Here is a 17,271-nt window from a genome sequence, read left to right as displayed (position 1 = left end):
GTGCACGTGCGTGCGCATGTGCCTGGATTCTGGAGGGCCTGAGGACTCAGCTGAAGATTTCAGACTTCACACTGTGGTAGTGGGGAGCTATCAAATGTTCTTGATCAGAAGAATGATGAATTGGGGTTTGACCTAAATAGCACACCACTCTGAGTGATACAGGGATTTATGAAGGAACCTATAGAATTGTGGGAGCACTTAGAGAAGTTTATGCAAAGCTGTTACCTCTGCATCTGGTGTTGGACCCAAAGTCATTGTGGGTACCTGGGCTGGTGGGGATGAAGTGGGGGAGGGTAAGGGCACACTAGCACCTGGGAGAACAAGCTGGAACCTGTGTCTGGCCCTCACTGCCCTTAATCTCAGTGATACTTGTGACCTGCATGAGAAGCTGGCACTCTTTGCCATGGAGCTGCAGGTGGCACAGGACTCAGAACAGCTGAGTGGGACTTGGAGGGGCTGCACTAACAACGAGCTGAGCCAGCAGCTCAGCGACAGCACGAGAGTGCTCCTGCAGGGTCTGCTGCTGCGTCAGTGTTGCCTTCCAAATCTCATGCAAATTTTCACCCTAACCCAGAACCATCTAGGGAAGGAAATTCTGGGAGGCACAGCACAAAGCCACCACGAGTGAGCTAATGGGAGCTTTCCTGGGATGACTAACCTGGCATCAGCCAGTGAAGGACGGATGGTCAGAGAAAAGGAAGGCAACTCTCTGGTAGCTTTTGGGGTGACGGTGGGATAGTGTGGCAGTCAGCAGGCTGTTCACAGCTTTCTCAGTCCTCCTCACCCCAGACATGTGGCAGGCGTGCCTCCCCTCCCCCTTGACGTTCACTGTGGCCATGTGCCTTGTAATGGCCAGTAAAATGTAAGCGGAAGTCACATGCCCCTTCTGAGTGGAAGAGTGAAGGGTCACAGTCAGTGCAGGCCTTGTCATTTTCCCTTTTCCTTCTGTTGTGGTCACCAGGAATGATCCAGTAGTTGCTCTGTTATCCTGAGTCCCAGAGGGGTGAAGACTACAATACAGAGCAGACCCCCCCCAGCCAACCTCTAGCATGAGAGAGAAATAAACCTTTGTGGTTCAAAGTCACTGAAATTTTGAAGTTATTGCCACAATATAACCTAGGCTCTCCTGCTAGGAGAACAACAGGAAAGGCAGGGCATTTTCCTGGAGAGCAGATTTCCTCCCAGCAGAGCTACGGCGGCAGCTTTTACCTCCGCGTTTCTCAGGCTGTAGATAATGGGGTTCAGTGAGGGTGTCACGACCCCATAGAACAATGCAATAATCTTATCCAAGTTAGGGTCCTTGGCCTTGGGCTTGAAGTACATGAAAGAGATAGTCCCATAGAAAATCACTACCACTGTGAGGTGGGCACAGCAGGTGGAGAAGGCTTTGCGCCGGCCTGCAGCAGAGGGCACCCTGAGGATGGCAGCCAGGATGAAGAGGTAGGACAGACAGATGAGCAGGAGCGGGGCCAGTGACAGGACGGCTGTGGCCACCATTAAAAGCAGCGCGTTGAGAGAGATGTCCCCGCAGGCCAGTTTCAGCACTGCCAAGATCTCACAGAAAAAGTGGTTAATGACATTGTGGCCACAGAAGGGGAGGCTCCAGGTGACGACAGACTGCAGCAGTGAGTTAGCCAAGCCTGCGCCCCAGCTCAGCACTGCCATCCGCACGCACATCTGCTCACTCATGAGCTCTGGGTACCTGAGCGGCTGGCAGATAGCTACATAACGGTCATATGCCATCACGGCCAAGAGCACGCACTCCGTGGAGCCCAGCGCCAGGGTCAGGTACATCTGCAGGGCACAGCCAGGGAAGGAGATGGAAGTCCTTTGGACCTCCAGGAAGCTGACCAGCATGAAAGGCACAATGGAGGATGTGCCACAGATGTCCATGAGAGAGAGGTTGCTGAGGAAGAAGTACATGGGGCTGTGCAGGCGGGGATCCAGCATGCTCAGCCCCATGAGGAGGGCGTTCCCCAGCACATTCACGGAGTAGATGCCCAGGCAGAGCACAAACAGGACAATCTCTATGTTATGGTGGCCGCACAGCCCCAGCAGGATATATTCTGTCACAGCTGTCTGGTTGGCCTCGCCCATCTCATTTTCCTTCCTTTCAAATCTGGACCACACAAGTATTGGAAAAAGCTCTGGCTGGCCTGAGAGCCAAGCAACCTGAATGTGTGCTCTGGGGCAGGTCAGCCCCACCTCTGGAATTTAGTTTCATCATATATATAAGGAGAGATTTAGACTTAAGGTCTGCAAGCTGGCCCTCTGGGCTCTGCAGTTCTGACCTCCCTAGGGGAGATGAGACAAGTTCTAGTCCATTAGGTTCTTTGTCATTCCCCGCAGGGCAGGCTCGGGATACAATAGAGTAGGATTAGAGTTTGACACCCTCCTTTGGAATTTAGAGCTCTTGACTATTAAAAGGAAGCATGGTTACTAGGTTATAACTTCATATGGCTGAATCATGCCTACAGTATTTCAGATTCATATACTGCTGAATATTTTTTTGAATGCTTACTTTGTATTGTCTTGTTTAGGAGTTGTGGCTCAGCAGTAAGAAAATTAAGTGGACAGAAAGATGCCACACCTATCACCAGGGCTTCCCTTCTTCCCTGGGTTAGGTGAGATGAGCTCTGTCAGGCAGATGGATGGTACTCACCTAAAGGTCAAACATTTCCACTCCACAGGGTGTGTAAACCTGATTTCTGGTCATCACTCCCTAAGGAATCATAGACCATCCGTTGATTTTTATAACAACACACAAGAACATACATATCCCAGTAGAGCCACTGGTCACAGGATTGAATCCTAGTCATGAAAGCCGAGTGACTCTGTCTTGACCTCCCTATTGCTTTTTAGCATAGATGATATTGGCACTTTTGTCACACAAGGAGGGAAGATCAGGATCCAATCTGGCAGAGGTGTTGTCAGCCATTGACTAGCTTTATACAGGGAGGGGTGGGAAGAGGCCGCAGTTTTCTCCCAGGTGGCTTTCATTGCTGCTCTGTGCTGGTCTCACTGTCTCCTTGGGAAATGCCAGGGTCAGGTATTCACAGGATGAAGCTGAAATGTCCCCAGGCACAGCAGTTTCGTTAGATGGGAAAGCTGTCTTATGACCCAGGTGACCTCTGGTCTAAAGGAGAAATAGGAGCTGAGTGTAACTCTTATCATTCAGAAGATATAATCACCCCCTCCCTCAGCCCCTTCACTCTGGATTGACTGTAAGGCCAATGTCCTGTGACAGCACTGGAGCCCTGGGTACCTTTAGGGATGGATTTTCCCCTCATTCTTCCTCCTTTATTGCATTTACCTGTTTGTGGGGCCAGAGGGCTCACCCTCTCTGAATAAACCTTGTCTTTTCCCAGTGCTACATCTTTGCCTAAGTTCCCTTTTGTAGCATGTCCTCCCTCCCTTCCCCAGGGGGAATTCCGGCTCATTCCTCAGAGCCCAGCTCAATCTCTCCTTTCTTCTCCCTCCTGCTCCTGCAGTTACCTGCTCTCTTCTGATGCTTTTAGCCATCCTTCTGTGTTCTTGTATAGTGTGCTCTGTACTGTCTCCCCTACTACAGTTGAGAGCAGGACTCTGTCTTCTTACTTTCAGCACTTCTTACAGCAGAGTGCTGCCAAGGGCAGTCACTCAACAGATAAACAATGCATGATTCAAAAAACCTAGTTTAAGAGGAACCCAAAGAGGCCCCACAGAGACACATCATAATTAAAACACCAAAGGTTAAAGGCAAAGAGAGAATCTTAAAAGCAGCAAGAGAAAAACAATTAGTTACCTACAAGGGAGCACCCATATGACTGTCAGCTGATTTCTCAACAGAAACTTTGTAGGCCAGAAGGGAGTGGCAAGAAATATTCAAAGTGATGAAAAGCAAGAACCTACAACCAAGATTACTCTACCCAGCAAAGCTGTCATTTAGAACTGAAGGTCAGATAAAGAGCTTCACAAATAAGAAAAAGCTAAAGGAGTTCATCACCACCAGACCAGTACTACATGAAATGTTGAAGGGTCTTCTTTAAGAAAAAGCTAATGAACAAAAGAATCTGACAAAATAGACTCAGAGACATTGAAGCATGCAACAGATGGTCATATCTCAGAGGGAAGAGGGAAAGGGGGTGAGGGGTGGGAAGAGATTAACCAAAGAAATTATATGCATAGATGCATAACCCATGGACACGGGCAATAATGGTGTGAAGGCCTGGGGAGAGGGTGGGAGCGAGATGGAAGGGGTCAATGGGGGGAAAAATGAGACACCTATAATATTTTCAATAATAAAAATAAATGAAAAAAGAAAAATAAAACAAAAAAAACCCCACCTAACTTTGTGTCCACCTTCAGCACTAACTAGCTGTGTGATATTGACCAAATCACATGATCTCTCTGAGACTCAGTTGCCTTTTGAGAAATGGGGTTGCTGTGTAGCTCAGATGAAACATACATGTGAAGGTGCTGGTGAGCCACCCAGCACTAACATGTTGTTACTGAGGTTCTAGATCAAAGGATTTGTCTCTTCAGCCACAAGGCACATGCTGGGCTGTGCTTGACACCTCTGGGACAAGAGCTGTGAGGTTACTGACAGCTTTCTCTACAATATGGGCACAGAACGGGACATCAGGGTGCAGTTGTTATTTCCTCTGTGATTCAGTTAAGATGAGCTACATTTTGCTGCGGTAACATACAACCTCATATTTTATTGGTTTACCATGACAAAGGTTTCTTTCTTTCTCATGCTACATCTCCATTGTAGGTTTCAGGGGGCTCTGTTTCATGTCGTCCTCCTCAGAGACCCTGCCATGACCTCTTCTGTCCCCAGAGCCTGTGCTAGTTTTCCCTCCTCCAGCCTGAATCAGGGTGATTGCTAAGGAAGTTCCTGGAACACATGGGCAGATGATTAATCTGGGTCAGTAACTGACCTTAAATCTTATCTGTGCAGAGTTTCTCTTGCTAAGATTTGGTGTAAAGATAAAGAATTGCCTGAGTGTGATGGCTCATTCATTCACTCATTCAGTGGATATTTGTTGAGCACCTATATGTGCAGAAAATGCAGACTTCTGCACTAACAGAGGTCACACTCATTCCCTTTCTCTCTCGGTGACCTTGGACACATCCCTTCCTCTCTCTGGGCTTTAGAAACCTCTGAGATTCTTTTTGAGTCTGGGATATAAAGACAAAGTAAAACCTGAAATCTGGAAAGAAGTGAAAAGAAAGCATCTTTTTTTTCCCCTAGGTTATGACTTCATGTGGCTGGATTGTGCCACAGTATTTCAGATTCAAAGATAAGGACTTGGACTTTGTTGGGCGCGTTGCTACAAAAAGACCTATGTTGACCTCAAATTATGACTGTGGACATGGATGTGGGGGTGTTTTCAAGCAGTGAAAGGTGACCCTGCATCTCTCTTCCTCATCTTTGTCTCTAACAGAAAGGCCCCGTAGGAATGGCAGAGGCATTTGAGAGCTTTTGTGATCAGGCTTGACCTGCCCTCCTGCCTCACTCCCCTCTATGTCTCTCACCAGACACTCCCCATTAATGGACAAATACCCCACCACTGTCTCATCCTTCTTCTCATACTCTGTCTTCATCCCGCTGTGGCCTTTCTCTTCCACTTTCCCTTAAAGCTCAGCTCCCACACGTCCTCTGTGCGGCCTTCTCAGATGCCTCCATAGAATTCACCACCCCAACAACATGACGCCCACACAGCTGCTACCCCGGGGACTCATCCCTGCCACGCAGGAGGTGTTGGTGACTGTCATCTACTGCTATTCTTCTGCCCCAAACCCGGATCCCAGAAGTCTTGCCCGAGACTGCCTCTCCCTCCCAATGCACCCCCCAGCAGAAGGATGAGCTCTTGTAACTGCTGGGAGAAGAGCCGTGGGGGTGCCAGTCCCCTACCTATAGTAACAGCTGCTTTCTGAAGAGCTAAATCACAAGAAGAGTGGGTTTCCTCACAATTTAAGAGTCTGACAATAGCATATTCATGGAAATTAGGACCAGCCCATGAGGCCACAGGCTAATGGCCCCAAACAAATAAGTCTGTGTTGAGAAAATACCATGCTGCCAGGTCACTGACAGCTTTGACTCTGCAACATGGGCACAGAATTGGACATCAGGGTGCAGCTGCTGTTTCCTTTGTGATTTAGTTAAGATGAGCTAGGTTTTACTGCAGTAACATACAACCTCATAATTTCAGTGGCTTAGCATGGCAAAGGTTTATTTCTTTCTCACGCTACATCTCCCTTGTAGGATTCTAGGGAGCTCCGTTCCATGTCTCCTCCTCAGAGACCTGGCTGATGGAGGCTCCTCCAACTGGGACATCACCAGTTCTTATGACTTGGGAAGCACACACTAGAGCATCTCACACCAGCAGTTAAATGCTCTGACCCAGTAGTGACACATGTGCCCACAACCTGCTGGCCCTGTGTAATCCTACTGCATGCCCAGGAGGAGGAGAACTGGAAATATAGCTGAGTATTTGGGTGTGATGGCTTTCACAATACACTAAAAAAACCACTGTGCCTATCGGTCAGTGTTTCACACTCTGTCATGTCCCGGTTCACAGAGAGATAGGAATGTCTCTGAGAATAATTGTCTAATTCCAGTCCCCAGATTCACACCTCCTGAGAGGCAGGGTGATGCCATGAACTGGACTGGGAGTGAGGGAACTGGGTTTGATTCTTGCCTTTCGTCTGATTCTGCTATATGACCTTGGTCAAATGTCTCCTCTTGTGAAAAGGAACTATTCAATTAGGCGGTCTCTGGTACTCCGTAACCTCCAAAACATTTCCTCACATCCTTTAGCAACTTCCAACCCTGAAGTCTAACAGTAACCCTGAAGGGTTACTTTTCAAGGTAAATAGCATATCAATTTCATTGGTTGATAAATTGAGTATGAAGCATTTAATACTTAATTTAGGCTTCACAAATTATTTTAAAAGAAAGGTCAGTGACTCAACAAGAAGAAAACTTCTGTTCCAGTTTTGCTGACGTGCCTGGGTCTGGGATTCCTGCCTCACCACCTCCTTGCTGTGTAGCAGAGCAGGTGAGTGTGGCTTTCGAGTCAGACTGACCAGGGCCCAAGTCCCAGTCTGGCCACTCACTGACAGTTTCCTCAACCTCACCTTCCCTACCTGTAATATGGAGATGGAAATAATATTTCCTTGTGGGGTTATTGTGGGGATCCAGTGAGATGATGCATGCGAAGATCTCAGCACAGAGCCTGGCTCATGGTAAGGAATCAGTCAGTGGTAGCTGAATTTATTAGTATTATGCCCTTTTCCCCAAGCAGGTATTCTGGTTTTCACATGTTTAAAAAAGATTTAATGAGAATAGTCAACATGCTATGGATTCTCCTTACCTTCTACCTCTCAGCCCAGTGGCGTTAGTGCATGCAGGTAGCTGGAGCGGGCTGCCAGGTGAGCTAGTCCGAGAGCAGAGCTGGGAAGTGCCCAGTTCATTACCAGCAGACACACTGTGCTGGGATGGGCCAGGGCCGTGCCCATGAGGACCAGCCTCTTGGTATCCTGCCACGTAGACAACATGCCTGCGCCCTGCCTTCAGGGACTTCGCAGTCCCTGCCCAATTTAAAGTTCAAACTCTGCAACGACACAAGTTTGCAGGTTCAGCAGCTGTGGGGCTTCAGAGACCCCGGGTTCCTTGTGCTGTCCCAGGAGGGCCTGGCTGGGGTGAGATGGACACAAGAGAGACACTGTACAGAGACTCTGAAGACGGATCTCACTGCAGTCCTGCCCTTTGGATCTGAGGCTTGGGGACCATGACTCCCTTGCCCTAGACCTGGGTGTATTGGTCTGTGCAACGGGCTGTCTCCTTCCAGGATTGTTGTAAGGACCTGGGTTCATGGAAGTTTAAGGAAAGCGAATTGCTCTATAGGATATGAGACCCCAAGCACTTGTGAGGGATCATTAATTCCGAGATTTAGTCAGGTGCATGAGTTTCTACAGGTTTCTTTTTCCCTTTCCCTTCCCATTTCCTTCTCTTTCCTTTCCTATTTCCTTTCCGCAATAAAAAATAACTTGACACAGTTTAGGGACTAAAAAAAAAGCCTTAAATAAAGCAACAACTGCTGTAAAATTTTCCATTAGATTATAATTTGGCTTTTGGAATTTTCATCAAGAACACAAGTCATGATTGTGATAATTTGTTTTCTTTCTTTTTCTTTTTTTTAAATTTATTTTTAAAAATTTTTATTGAATTTATTGGGGTGACATTGTTGACAACATAGATGGACCTGAAGAGCATTATACTAAGTGAAATAAGCCAGTCAGAGAAAGACAAATACCATATGGCCACTTTCTAATTGCTCATAGAACAGCACTCTCTTGCAATTAACATTGTGAGCATTTTCCATCATCGAATATTTGTCAAAAAAATAAGATTTCTAATGGCTATATCACATTCTATCATTGGATTCCACCAGAATTTATTTAAACATTCTTCTATGGTTGGACATTGAGATTCTGACAATTTTTTGTTACTCTAAATAAGGCCACGATTAATATTCTTCTACATAATTCTTTGTGCCTCTACTTGTCTTCTTCCTAGAAGTAGAGGTGTTGGGTGAAAGGGTGAGTTTTGAAGTCTCTTGATTCAATTCCAACTAACTTTTCAGGAAATTCATATCAATTTACTCCCATCCCCACCAGCAGTATATGTCATTACCTACTTCAGTGCACCTTAATTAACAATAGACATTTTAAAAAGTCTCTACCAATTTCATGGGTGATGAATTGTATATAATCAGTGGCCTCTCTAAAAGTTAACAAAAGAAATCCAATGCCCACAGGATGAAGTCCAAACTCCTACAGTGTCATCGAAGGCTCAGCAGAAAGTCCTGGCTGGCAGCCTTCCCTCTGGCTTGGTCAAGAGGGTTGAGGTGTGGGGAGGGGGGTGCTTCTCTCCTCTGTGCCTCTGTTCTGACCAACAGAAGCAGAAAGAGGGACAGAGGGGAACTGAGGACTCAAGCAAGGGCTGTGCTTACCTGCTTGGAGGCCAAGACCAGCTCTCCCGTCATACAGATGATACTACTGGGCCAGAGGGGGCAGGGAACGGAGATGCTGTGAGAATCTCTGTCCACTTCTACTGTGCTCATTAGCTCTCAGAAAGGAAAACTGGGAAGAGGCTGAGCACCAGGAAGAGTCAGCTATGGCAGGATCCCGGGGGGTGGGGTGAAGAGCGGTAGAGCAGGACTCCCCAAAGCCAGGTGAGGCCTGGATGCCGCACAGGGAGGTACTGGAAGCTGCTGCTACTAACGGAAGATGAGGCCCTGGGCTGCTCCAGGTGACTGGTGTCCTGGTGGCTGGGCAGATCTGGAAATCTTGGACTTGGGGCCTCATCACTGCCTCTCCTCTCCTCTCCCAGGGGCACTGAGCCTTGCCTGCCATCTGTGCACTCATCTCAGCTCTGCTCAGATTTGGGAAGAACCCCAGGCTCTGCCATTATTATTCCTATATTGACATGTTCATTTGTTTATTGCGGAAACCTGTGTGGGGCCTGGGGTCGGGCAGGGCTGGACTTTGGGAAATAGAGGAATTCAACACTCCCTGCTCTTAACAGTAACATGAAAAAAGAGCAGGAGGAGCACAGTGCGAGGAGCAAAGGGCGGCAGCTTCCTGGTGGAGGTGGCTTTTGTGCTGGGCCTTGAGGGTCAGGCAGTCCTTTTACAGGAGGAGTTGTGTGCTGGGTCGGGGCTGCTTTGTGGGGAGAACCAAGAAGAGCACCGAGCTGGGCAACACGAGGCCCCCCGCTGCCTGGTGTGTGGCTGTCAGGAGGGGGGTGTGGGGCCAGCAGGGCCAGCTTATAAGGGCCTCGCTGCCTGCTGAAGAGGTCGCACTTTGTCCTGAGAGCAGGGGAAGCCATTTAGGGGTTTCAATCAGGAGAGTGACAAGATCACGTGCTTTTTAAAATGACCCCGCTGCCTGCCCCTCGGAGGACAGATTGGAAGGAGGAGGAAGACTAGAGTCTGGAGGCTGCGGGAGGCCACCTGAAGGCCACCGGGAGGCCACCGGGAGGCCGCCGGGGGCCGGAGCAAACACGCAGGGAGCGCTGCTGGGCGCTGCCGGGCGCACGGGGGGCTGTTCTGCGCTCTTGGCGGGCTCGGTGCTGCCTTCCCCGGACGGAGACTCCAGAAACCCAGCCCTGCGCCCCCGCCGTCCTCGCCTCGCAGGTGGCTGACCCGCGGGCCCCCCTCACCCGGAGGCCCGCCCCCTGCCCCACACCTTCCTGGCGGCCTCCTGCACCTCCTGGTTCCTCAGGCTGTAGATGAGGGGGTTCAGCATGGGCGTGACCACGGCGTAGAGGACCGTGAAGGCCTCGTCGGGGACGCGGGCCTCCTGGCGCTTGGGCCTCATGTACATGAAGATGACGGTGCCGTAGAAAAGCAGCACGGCAGCCAGGTGCGCCGAGCAGGTGGAGAAGGCTCTGCGGCGCCCGGCCGCCGACGGCACCCTCAGGACGGCGGCCAGGATGAGCGCGTAGGACAGGCCGATGAGCGCCAGGGGCACGGGCAGCAGCAGGACGGCGCCCGCCAGCAGGAAGGCCTCGCTGACCGACGTGTCGCCGCGGGCCAGCTTCAGCACCGCCAGGATCTCGCAGGTGAAGTGATTGACCACGCGGTGGCCACAGAAGGGCAGCCTCATGGCCATGACCGTCTCAGCCACTGACTTGAAGAGACAGAGGACCCAGGCGGCTCCCGCCAGCAGCACGCAGAGCCGGTGGCTCATGAGCGCCGGGTACCGGAGTGGCCGGCAGATGGCCAGGTAGCGATCGTAGGCCATGACGGCCAGCAGCAGACACTCTGTGGAGCCCGTGGACAGGCTCAGGCACATCTGGATCGCGCAGCCAATGAAGGAGATGGTCTTCCAGGCCGACAGGAGGTGGACCAGCATCAGGGGCACAAAGGTGGACGTGTAGCAGATGTCCAGGATGGAGAGGTTGCCCAGGAAGAAGTACATGGGCGTGTGCAGACGGACGTCCCGCACGCTCACCGCTATGATGGCCGCGTTCCCCAGCAGAGTCACCAGGTACATGGCCAAGCACAGAGGGAAGAGCAGGCGCTCCAGGGCCGGGTAGCCGGAGAATCCTTTCAGAAAGAACTCAGAGCCCTCGGTCCCGTTGACCAGCTCCATCCTTCAGGGTTCTGGGGAAACACACGGCTGCGATGGGCGGAAAGAACGTGTGGGATGGTGGGGAGCCCCCAGAGCCTCTTTCGGGATGAGTGTGTGTCCAGCTCTGACACACACTCTCTCTGTGACTTTGGGCAATCCCCGTACCTCTAGGCTGCAATTTATCAACGTGAAAAATGATTTAAATCAGCATTTCACTAAGAGAGTGTTAATGGAAATGTTAGTAGGCAAACTGAAAAGTCAAACTGAGACAACGCTGGATTAATCAAAAATAAATAAAGCTCTACTACAGGACTTCTCAGAGCCTTTAATACACCAATGTGATTTGTGACTTTCCAAAAGCCATGCAGAACATGTAATTCCCAAACTTATTTGACCACAATTTTCCTTTTACAGAGCACCCATCAACCTACTGTAGATAAATATTCAATGGGCTGGACCAGAGATCCTCACATGCACCAGAATCACCTGGAAAGTTTGTTAAAACACATTGGTGGACTCCTTCCCCAGAGTTCCTGACTCAGTAGGTCTGGGTGATCTGCTGCTGTTGGACAAGGTACCACACTTTGAGAACCAATGTGCTAGCCGGTGTCTGAGGGTACTCCTGATTTAAGGAAGCCTCTAGCCATTGCTTTACACTGTTCCCACTATGGGAATGCTCTTCTCCTTTTCCCTTAGCCTACAGAAATCTGATTTGTCTCTCAGGTCAGCTCGGGTCTCCATGCATGAAGCACACCTTGAGCCTTGCACTGGAGGTGTTGCTGGCCTCTGAACTCAGTGGGCTCGTTCACCTGCCCCTTCACACGGCCTGCTTCATCAGCTACTCTGTGTGAATTGACCTTCAGAATCTGCTTTTATCATGGCCCTTTGAGCTAAAATTCTTAGCTCAGCCCCAAACCTATTTTCTCTGGGACTGAGCCCAAGCTGCTTTGACCTCATGAATTCCTAGGGCATCAGCACAGAAAGTACCCTGAGAGGTCAACTCGTGGGATCTCCCATTGTTCAGGTGGGGAAACTGAGGTCACAATGCAGGTCCCTGGCAAGGTGAATCTAGAACCCAGTCCTCCCAGCACTGTGACACCTACACCATGCTCAGAGCATATTTTGCTTCTGTCAAGCCCCAAATGTTGGTGGTTCTTTTCCTGTACTAGATGGATGTCTTTTTCTGATGTCCTCCCTACAATCTTCTCACTGAGAAGGAGCATGATTCAGTCTCTCCTTAGTGTTTCAAGTGCTTGGCGTGGTGTCAATAAACCCATGGGACATGCTGCCCAAGCCTGGGTCTGGGCTGAGCACCAGTTCCTGGCAGTGATTCCCTTGCACGAGACGATTTAGTCTTCCCCTGTTCATTCCTTCTAGAATCGAGAAGTGATTGAGTTCCTACCACACGCCAGACATTGTACTAGGCGTTAGGGGAACAACTGAGAACACGTGCTCCCGGGTCACTGAATCCAAACCATTCCCAGGTAGAAATCCTTTCCAATTTCCATGCCTTGCCTGCCCTGCTTCTGTTTGCAAGCCTCTAGTGACAGGAAGCCCATTACTCCCATAGACATATTTTTATGCAGAGTCCAGAGCTCTGGGCCCTCCTTCAGGGGGTAAGGGGTCATTTCTGTAGTAAGGAGGGCACTGACCTAGCTCTGGGACTTCAGATAGAAGGTCTTGGCCCAGCTTGATTGTGTATAGAGACTCTGCGGGCTCGGGGGAGTATGAGCTTTGAGCTTCCTCCAAGACTCAGCTGGGAAACTCTGAGGCTGGGTTCCTGGAGGGGCTCCCTCTCAGCAGAGTGTCAACAGCAGCAGGCACGGAGCCAGGGCTGGCCGAAGTACAGAGGTGGCATTGTGCTTTCCTGCAGCCCCTGTGACCACAGGCTCCCTTTATATGGTTCCATACAGTAAATTTATACTATAATTTATCCCCTAAATACTAGCAAACATCTGCAGCCATTGGCAAACACATACACTCACATAGGGCCAACATATATGCACCCACCTACATGTGTATGCACAAAAACCTGTTTCACACCCAGGTACACACATATGTGCCTAGGAGTCTACATGCACACATAGGCTCATGTGTGTACATGAACAGTCATTCACATGAGCGTGTGCATATGTAGCAGGCACTCTCACCTTGCCCTCTCTTATACACACTGCACACGCACGCACACACAGAGAAGCAGTCCTACAGACCCTTGGACCTGGGGCCAGGGTGTCAGAGGACTGGCAGGACTGCTTCTCCCTGGGAGGAGGTTCGTGGAAACCAGGCCGGGGCCGTGGAAGTGTCCCTAGAGAAGGCAGCCCTGAAGGTGGGGAGCATACTCTACCCAGGATGAGCCGGTAGGTCAAAGGAACCTCAGAGCAGGGACAAGGTCACCAGACCAGCTGAGGGCCTTGTCTGCTTCGCAGTGTGCGTGCTGAGGATCGGAGCCTCCCTGCTCTACTGTCCCTCCTTCAGCTGGGGGACGGGGCCTGCGGGGAGAAGGGAGCAGAGAGGATGTGGAGCTCTGGCCCCCAAAGCAAGCAGGGGACTTTGTCTGCAGAGCCCACGGTGTCCTTTCTGCCTTCACTTCTCTCTCCTGGCTATCGAAAATCAGTTCAAATGCCACCTCCCCCAGGGAACCTTTCTTCACTCTCTCCTTTGTGCCCCACAGGCCTCTAGGATGGCTCTCACCTTTCTCCCGAACTTTCTGCCTGTTGCCTATCCCTGCCAGCCCACAGGGATGCCACCACCCTCTTTTTCTCACCCAGGTCCTAAAGGCTAAGTTCAAGCTCCCAGCATGGCCACAGCCAACTTCTTCCTGTCTTGTTGTGACTTCTTGGGCCTACGACAAATTGGGAGTGAGCAGGCTGCCAAATGTGAGCTGTTCTTAGCTTACATGACACCACAGAGCTGGGAGGGGTCTTACAGACCAGCAAGGCCACCTCCTTGTTATCCGTGAGGAAACAGAGGCCCAGAGAGGGGAAGAGGCTTGCCCAGCATCACACAGTGGGTTAGAGGGGGAAGCCGAGACTCCAGTAATTCCCTGTGCTCCTGACTCCCAGCCGGGGCTCCTTCCTCTGCCCCCACATCCCCATTTTCTCACTTACCTTCAGGCTCTTTCAGATGCATATCCCTGGGTTCCTGAGTGATGTTTCAGAGGGTCTGAGGCCAGGGACCTTCTGTGGCAGGAGCTGGGGGAATGCATGTCAAAAAACAGGGCCAAATCCAGGTGGGAGGACGTGAGGTTTCATGCTGACCCAGCTTTCCAAACTGAGCACCCTGCCTAGACTTCCGTAGAATTCAGTGAGGAGTTTGCAACTTGAGAGAATTAAGTGGAACTTTTAGAATTTGGTGGAATTAGACAAAGCGCGTAGACTCCAGCTGGGTTCTCTGGAGAGTGTCAGGCTTGGTAGAATGAGGAAATTGTTGGGCTCGAGGCTGAATGGGGTCCCCAGTTTACTGTGGGCAGCCAGGGATCCCCTGGCCTGGACAGCTCCCAGCTCCATCCTGGATGATAGCCTCCTGGAGAGCAGGCAAAATCAGAGGCACCCTTCAAAGATCCCTGTGTGCCAAGGGACGGCACAGTCCCCAAGGCAATTTAGAGGGACAGGGGAAATGTGCCCAACTTAGAAACTTTGGGGTGCTTCAGGGATGATGTCCCAGAGACCCAATTACACAAAGTCTATTTAGAAATCTTAATTGGTGTGAAAAAGTTGGAGGAAGTGGCTCAGGGCCGGGATCCATCCTCACAGGTAAGTCCCCAGACAGTGCTGGCCCAGGAATGTTTACGGAATGAATAAATGACTGATGGATGAACAATTAAATGAATGCATAAGCTATTATCAAAGCATAAATTTTAAAAGGAGTGAGTGAGTAAACAAATGATAGGCAGAGTTGCTTTCCAGGAGAGTTAGAGGTCTTGGCTCAACTGTCATAGGGATCTTAAGAAAATGCAAAATCTGGAAAAAGTGTAATGGAGGAGTGAGCTGGAAGAAGAGAGACAACATGTTAGGCTATCAGAGCAAGAAGGTCCTATAGGCCATCTGGACCAATCCCCATCGTATGGAGAGGAAAACCGCCCTAGAGAGGCCACGGAGTCACCTAGTGAGGCAGAGCATGGCCCTGGGTTAGCTCTAGGACACTGCTTTGCCCACCCTTGTCTCACCATATTTTGTGCCCATTTATCAAATTTTGAAAAAGATTGATTTCTAGGAGTCCTTTATCTAGTCTCTATAGTATTCCTTTGTCTATTACATGGTGGCAAACATTTTGTCACTTCTCTTTTTTGTTTGTTTATGGTGTATTTTGTTACACAGAGGTTTATTTTGGGTAGTCAAATTTCTTTCTTTGTTTCTCTCTTCCTCCCTTTCTTTCTTTCTCCTCCCTTTCTTTCTTTCTTTCTTTCTTTCTTTCTTTCTTTCTTTCTTTCTTTCTTTCTTTCTTTCTTTCTTTTTCTTTCTATTTCCCTCCCTCCCTCCCTCCCTCCCTCCCTCCCTCCCTCCCTCCCTTCCTCCCTCCCTCCTTCCCTTCCTTCCCTTTTTCTTTTTCTTTCTTTCATGTCTTCCTTCATATTTCCAAGGTTTTAAATTTTCCCTTCTTATTTTCTTTTAATACTTTTCGAGTTTTGTTTTAAATTTTTACTCTTATTTTAATCTGGATTTATTTATTTAGTGAGTGAGGTAGGGTACGTTTATTTACTTGCCCCAACAGAATTTATTGTTAAAAAATTCCTTTCTCACTAATTTTTAAATGTTGTCTTTATTGTATACTAATTTCTCATATATTTATGAGTCTCTTTTTAGACCCACTGTAATGTTCTAAAGAAACTTTATTGTCTCTTACTGCCCTTTTTTAATTACTGGAAATTTATAGAGTTTGGTATCTGCTAGGGCAAATTCCCTCTTATGAGCCTTTTCCAATAATTTTTTGGCTATCCTTACGCATTTTCTTTTCCAGATATATTTTGCAATCAGTTTGTCAAATTTCATAAAAATTCTTCTGGAATTTTGCCTTTAATTTGTTGACAAATCTGGAGGCATAATTGACATCTTTATAAAGTCAAGTTTTCTCATCTAGAAACATTATTTGTCTCTCTGTTAATCCAGGTCTTTTACTATATCCTGATCATATAGCTCTTCTCTTTCTAATATGTTAATGAAGTGATTTTAATCAATATATATATATATTCCTAAAGTTGAACTTTCCTTGCACTTCTGGGATACATACTTCTTCCTCATAATGTTTTATCCTTGTCACGATGCGCAGAATTGACTTGGGGGCCAGCGGATGGGCTCCAGCTCCTGGGCTCCACCTGGCGGGCATCAGGCCCTTCTTTGGCGAAGGGCTGGGGGTGGTAGGAACCGATGTGAAGTCCTGAATTCTAGGGCTCAGGCCCAGACAGCTCACTGTGGCAGCAGGATGACAGATCTAGGAATCTGGTAGACATAAAATTTGCGTGCCCCATTTATGTGTCTGTCTATCCTGCCACCTTGGGCTCTACTAGTTTTTCACTGCTAGGAGGCTTGGAGAAAAGAGACCATATTTGTGTTAAAAGAATTTATTCTCTCAGAATCCAGCTGTCTATTCATTGATATATCCTTTTCTCTAAGCTTTATAATTATCTTTCTGTCATTTTCAGTGAGGGCAAACCCAAATATATTTTAGTTTTAATGAATATGTATGGACTTTTATAACAGTAAACTTAAAATCAGAAAGCTGTGTCCCAACGTTGGTCCAGAAAGTAAGGTCCTGAGTCCTTGGCACCAGCCCAGTTTGGAGGCTCAACAGTTATTTGGAGATTTTCTTGAAAAGTTGTAGAAGATAGAACTTGTATAAGTTTAAATGAAAATACATTCTTACTAGCACTGAAAACCAGAGAAAGTGCCACCCTGAAAGAGATATCCCTGAAATATGGTTAAGCAAATGAGATTGGGTTGTTGGAGGAAACCATGGCCAAAGTAAGGAAGGAATTACTGTAACAAGGGGAATGGTTTGGGGGGTGTTCTCAGTTTAGAGGCAACAGTTACCAGGGGTGGGAGGAAGGTTAGGGAGGCAACCATCAGGATGGGTGGTTAGGGGCTCTAATGTGCAGCAAGTGGGAAGGTTCAGGTAGAGAGCATGAGATATTTGCCCTCAGACTGAGTC

General features: G+C 48.8%; 1 protein-coding gene across 1 annotated transcript; it reads right to left on the bottom strand.

Annotated features, from left to right (window-relative positions):
* Nucleotides 1-46: 46 nt before the first annotated feature.
* LOC308564067 (uncharacterized protein) lies at nucleotides 47-11,148 on the bottom strand (the record flags this gene model as incomplete). Its single annotated transcript, XM_081151773.1, is given in 7 exon segments — nucleotides 47-132; nucleotides 1,067-1,154; nucleotides 1,156-2,093; nucleotides 2,096-2,140; nucleotides 2,143-2,295; nucleotides 9,742-9,860; nucleotides 10,214-11,148. Coding segments are annotated over 7 exon segments (2,364 nt in total).
* Between the last annotated feature and the right edge of the window lie 6,123 nt (nucleotides 11,149-17,271).

Source organism: Miniopterus schreibersii (assembly GCF_964146895.1).
Source record: "Miniopterus schreibersii genome assembly, chromosome: 11".
Taxonomy (NCBI): Eukaryota; Metazoa; Chordata; class Mammalia; order Chiroptera; family Miniopteridae; genus Miniopterus; species Miniopterus schreibersii.
Note: the sequence above shows the minus strand (reverse complement) of the source record. Positions and strands in the feature narration are given on the sequence as shown.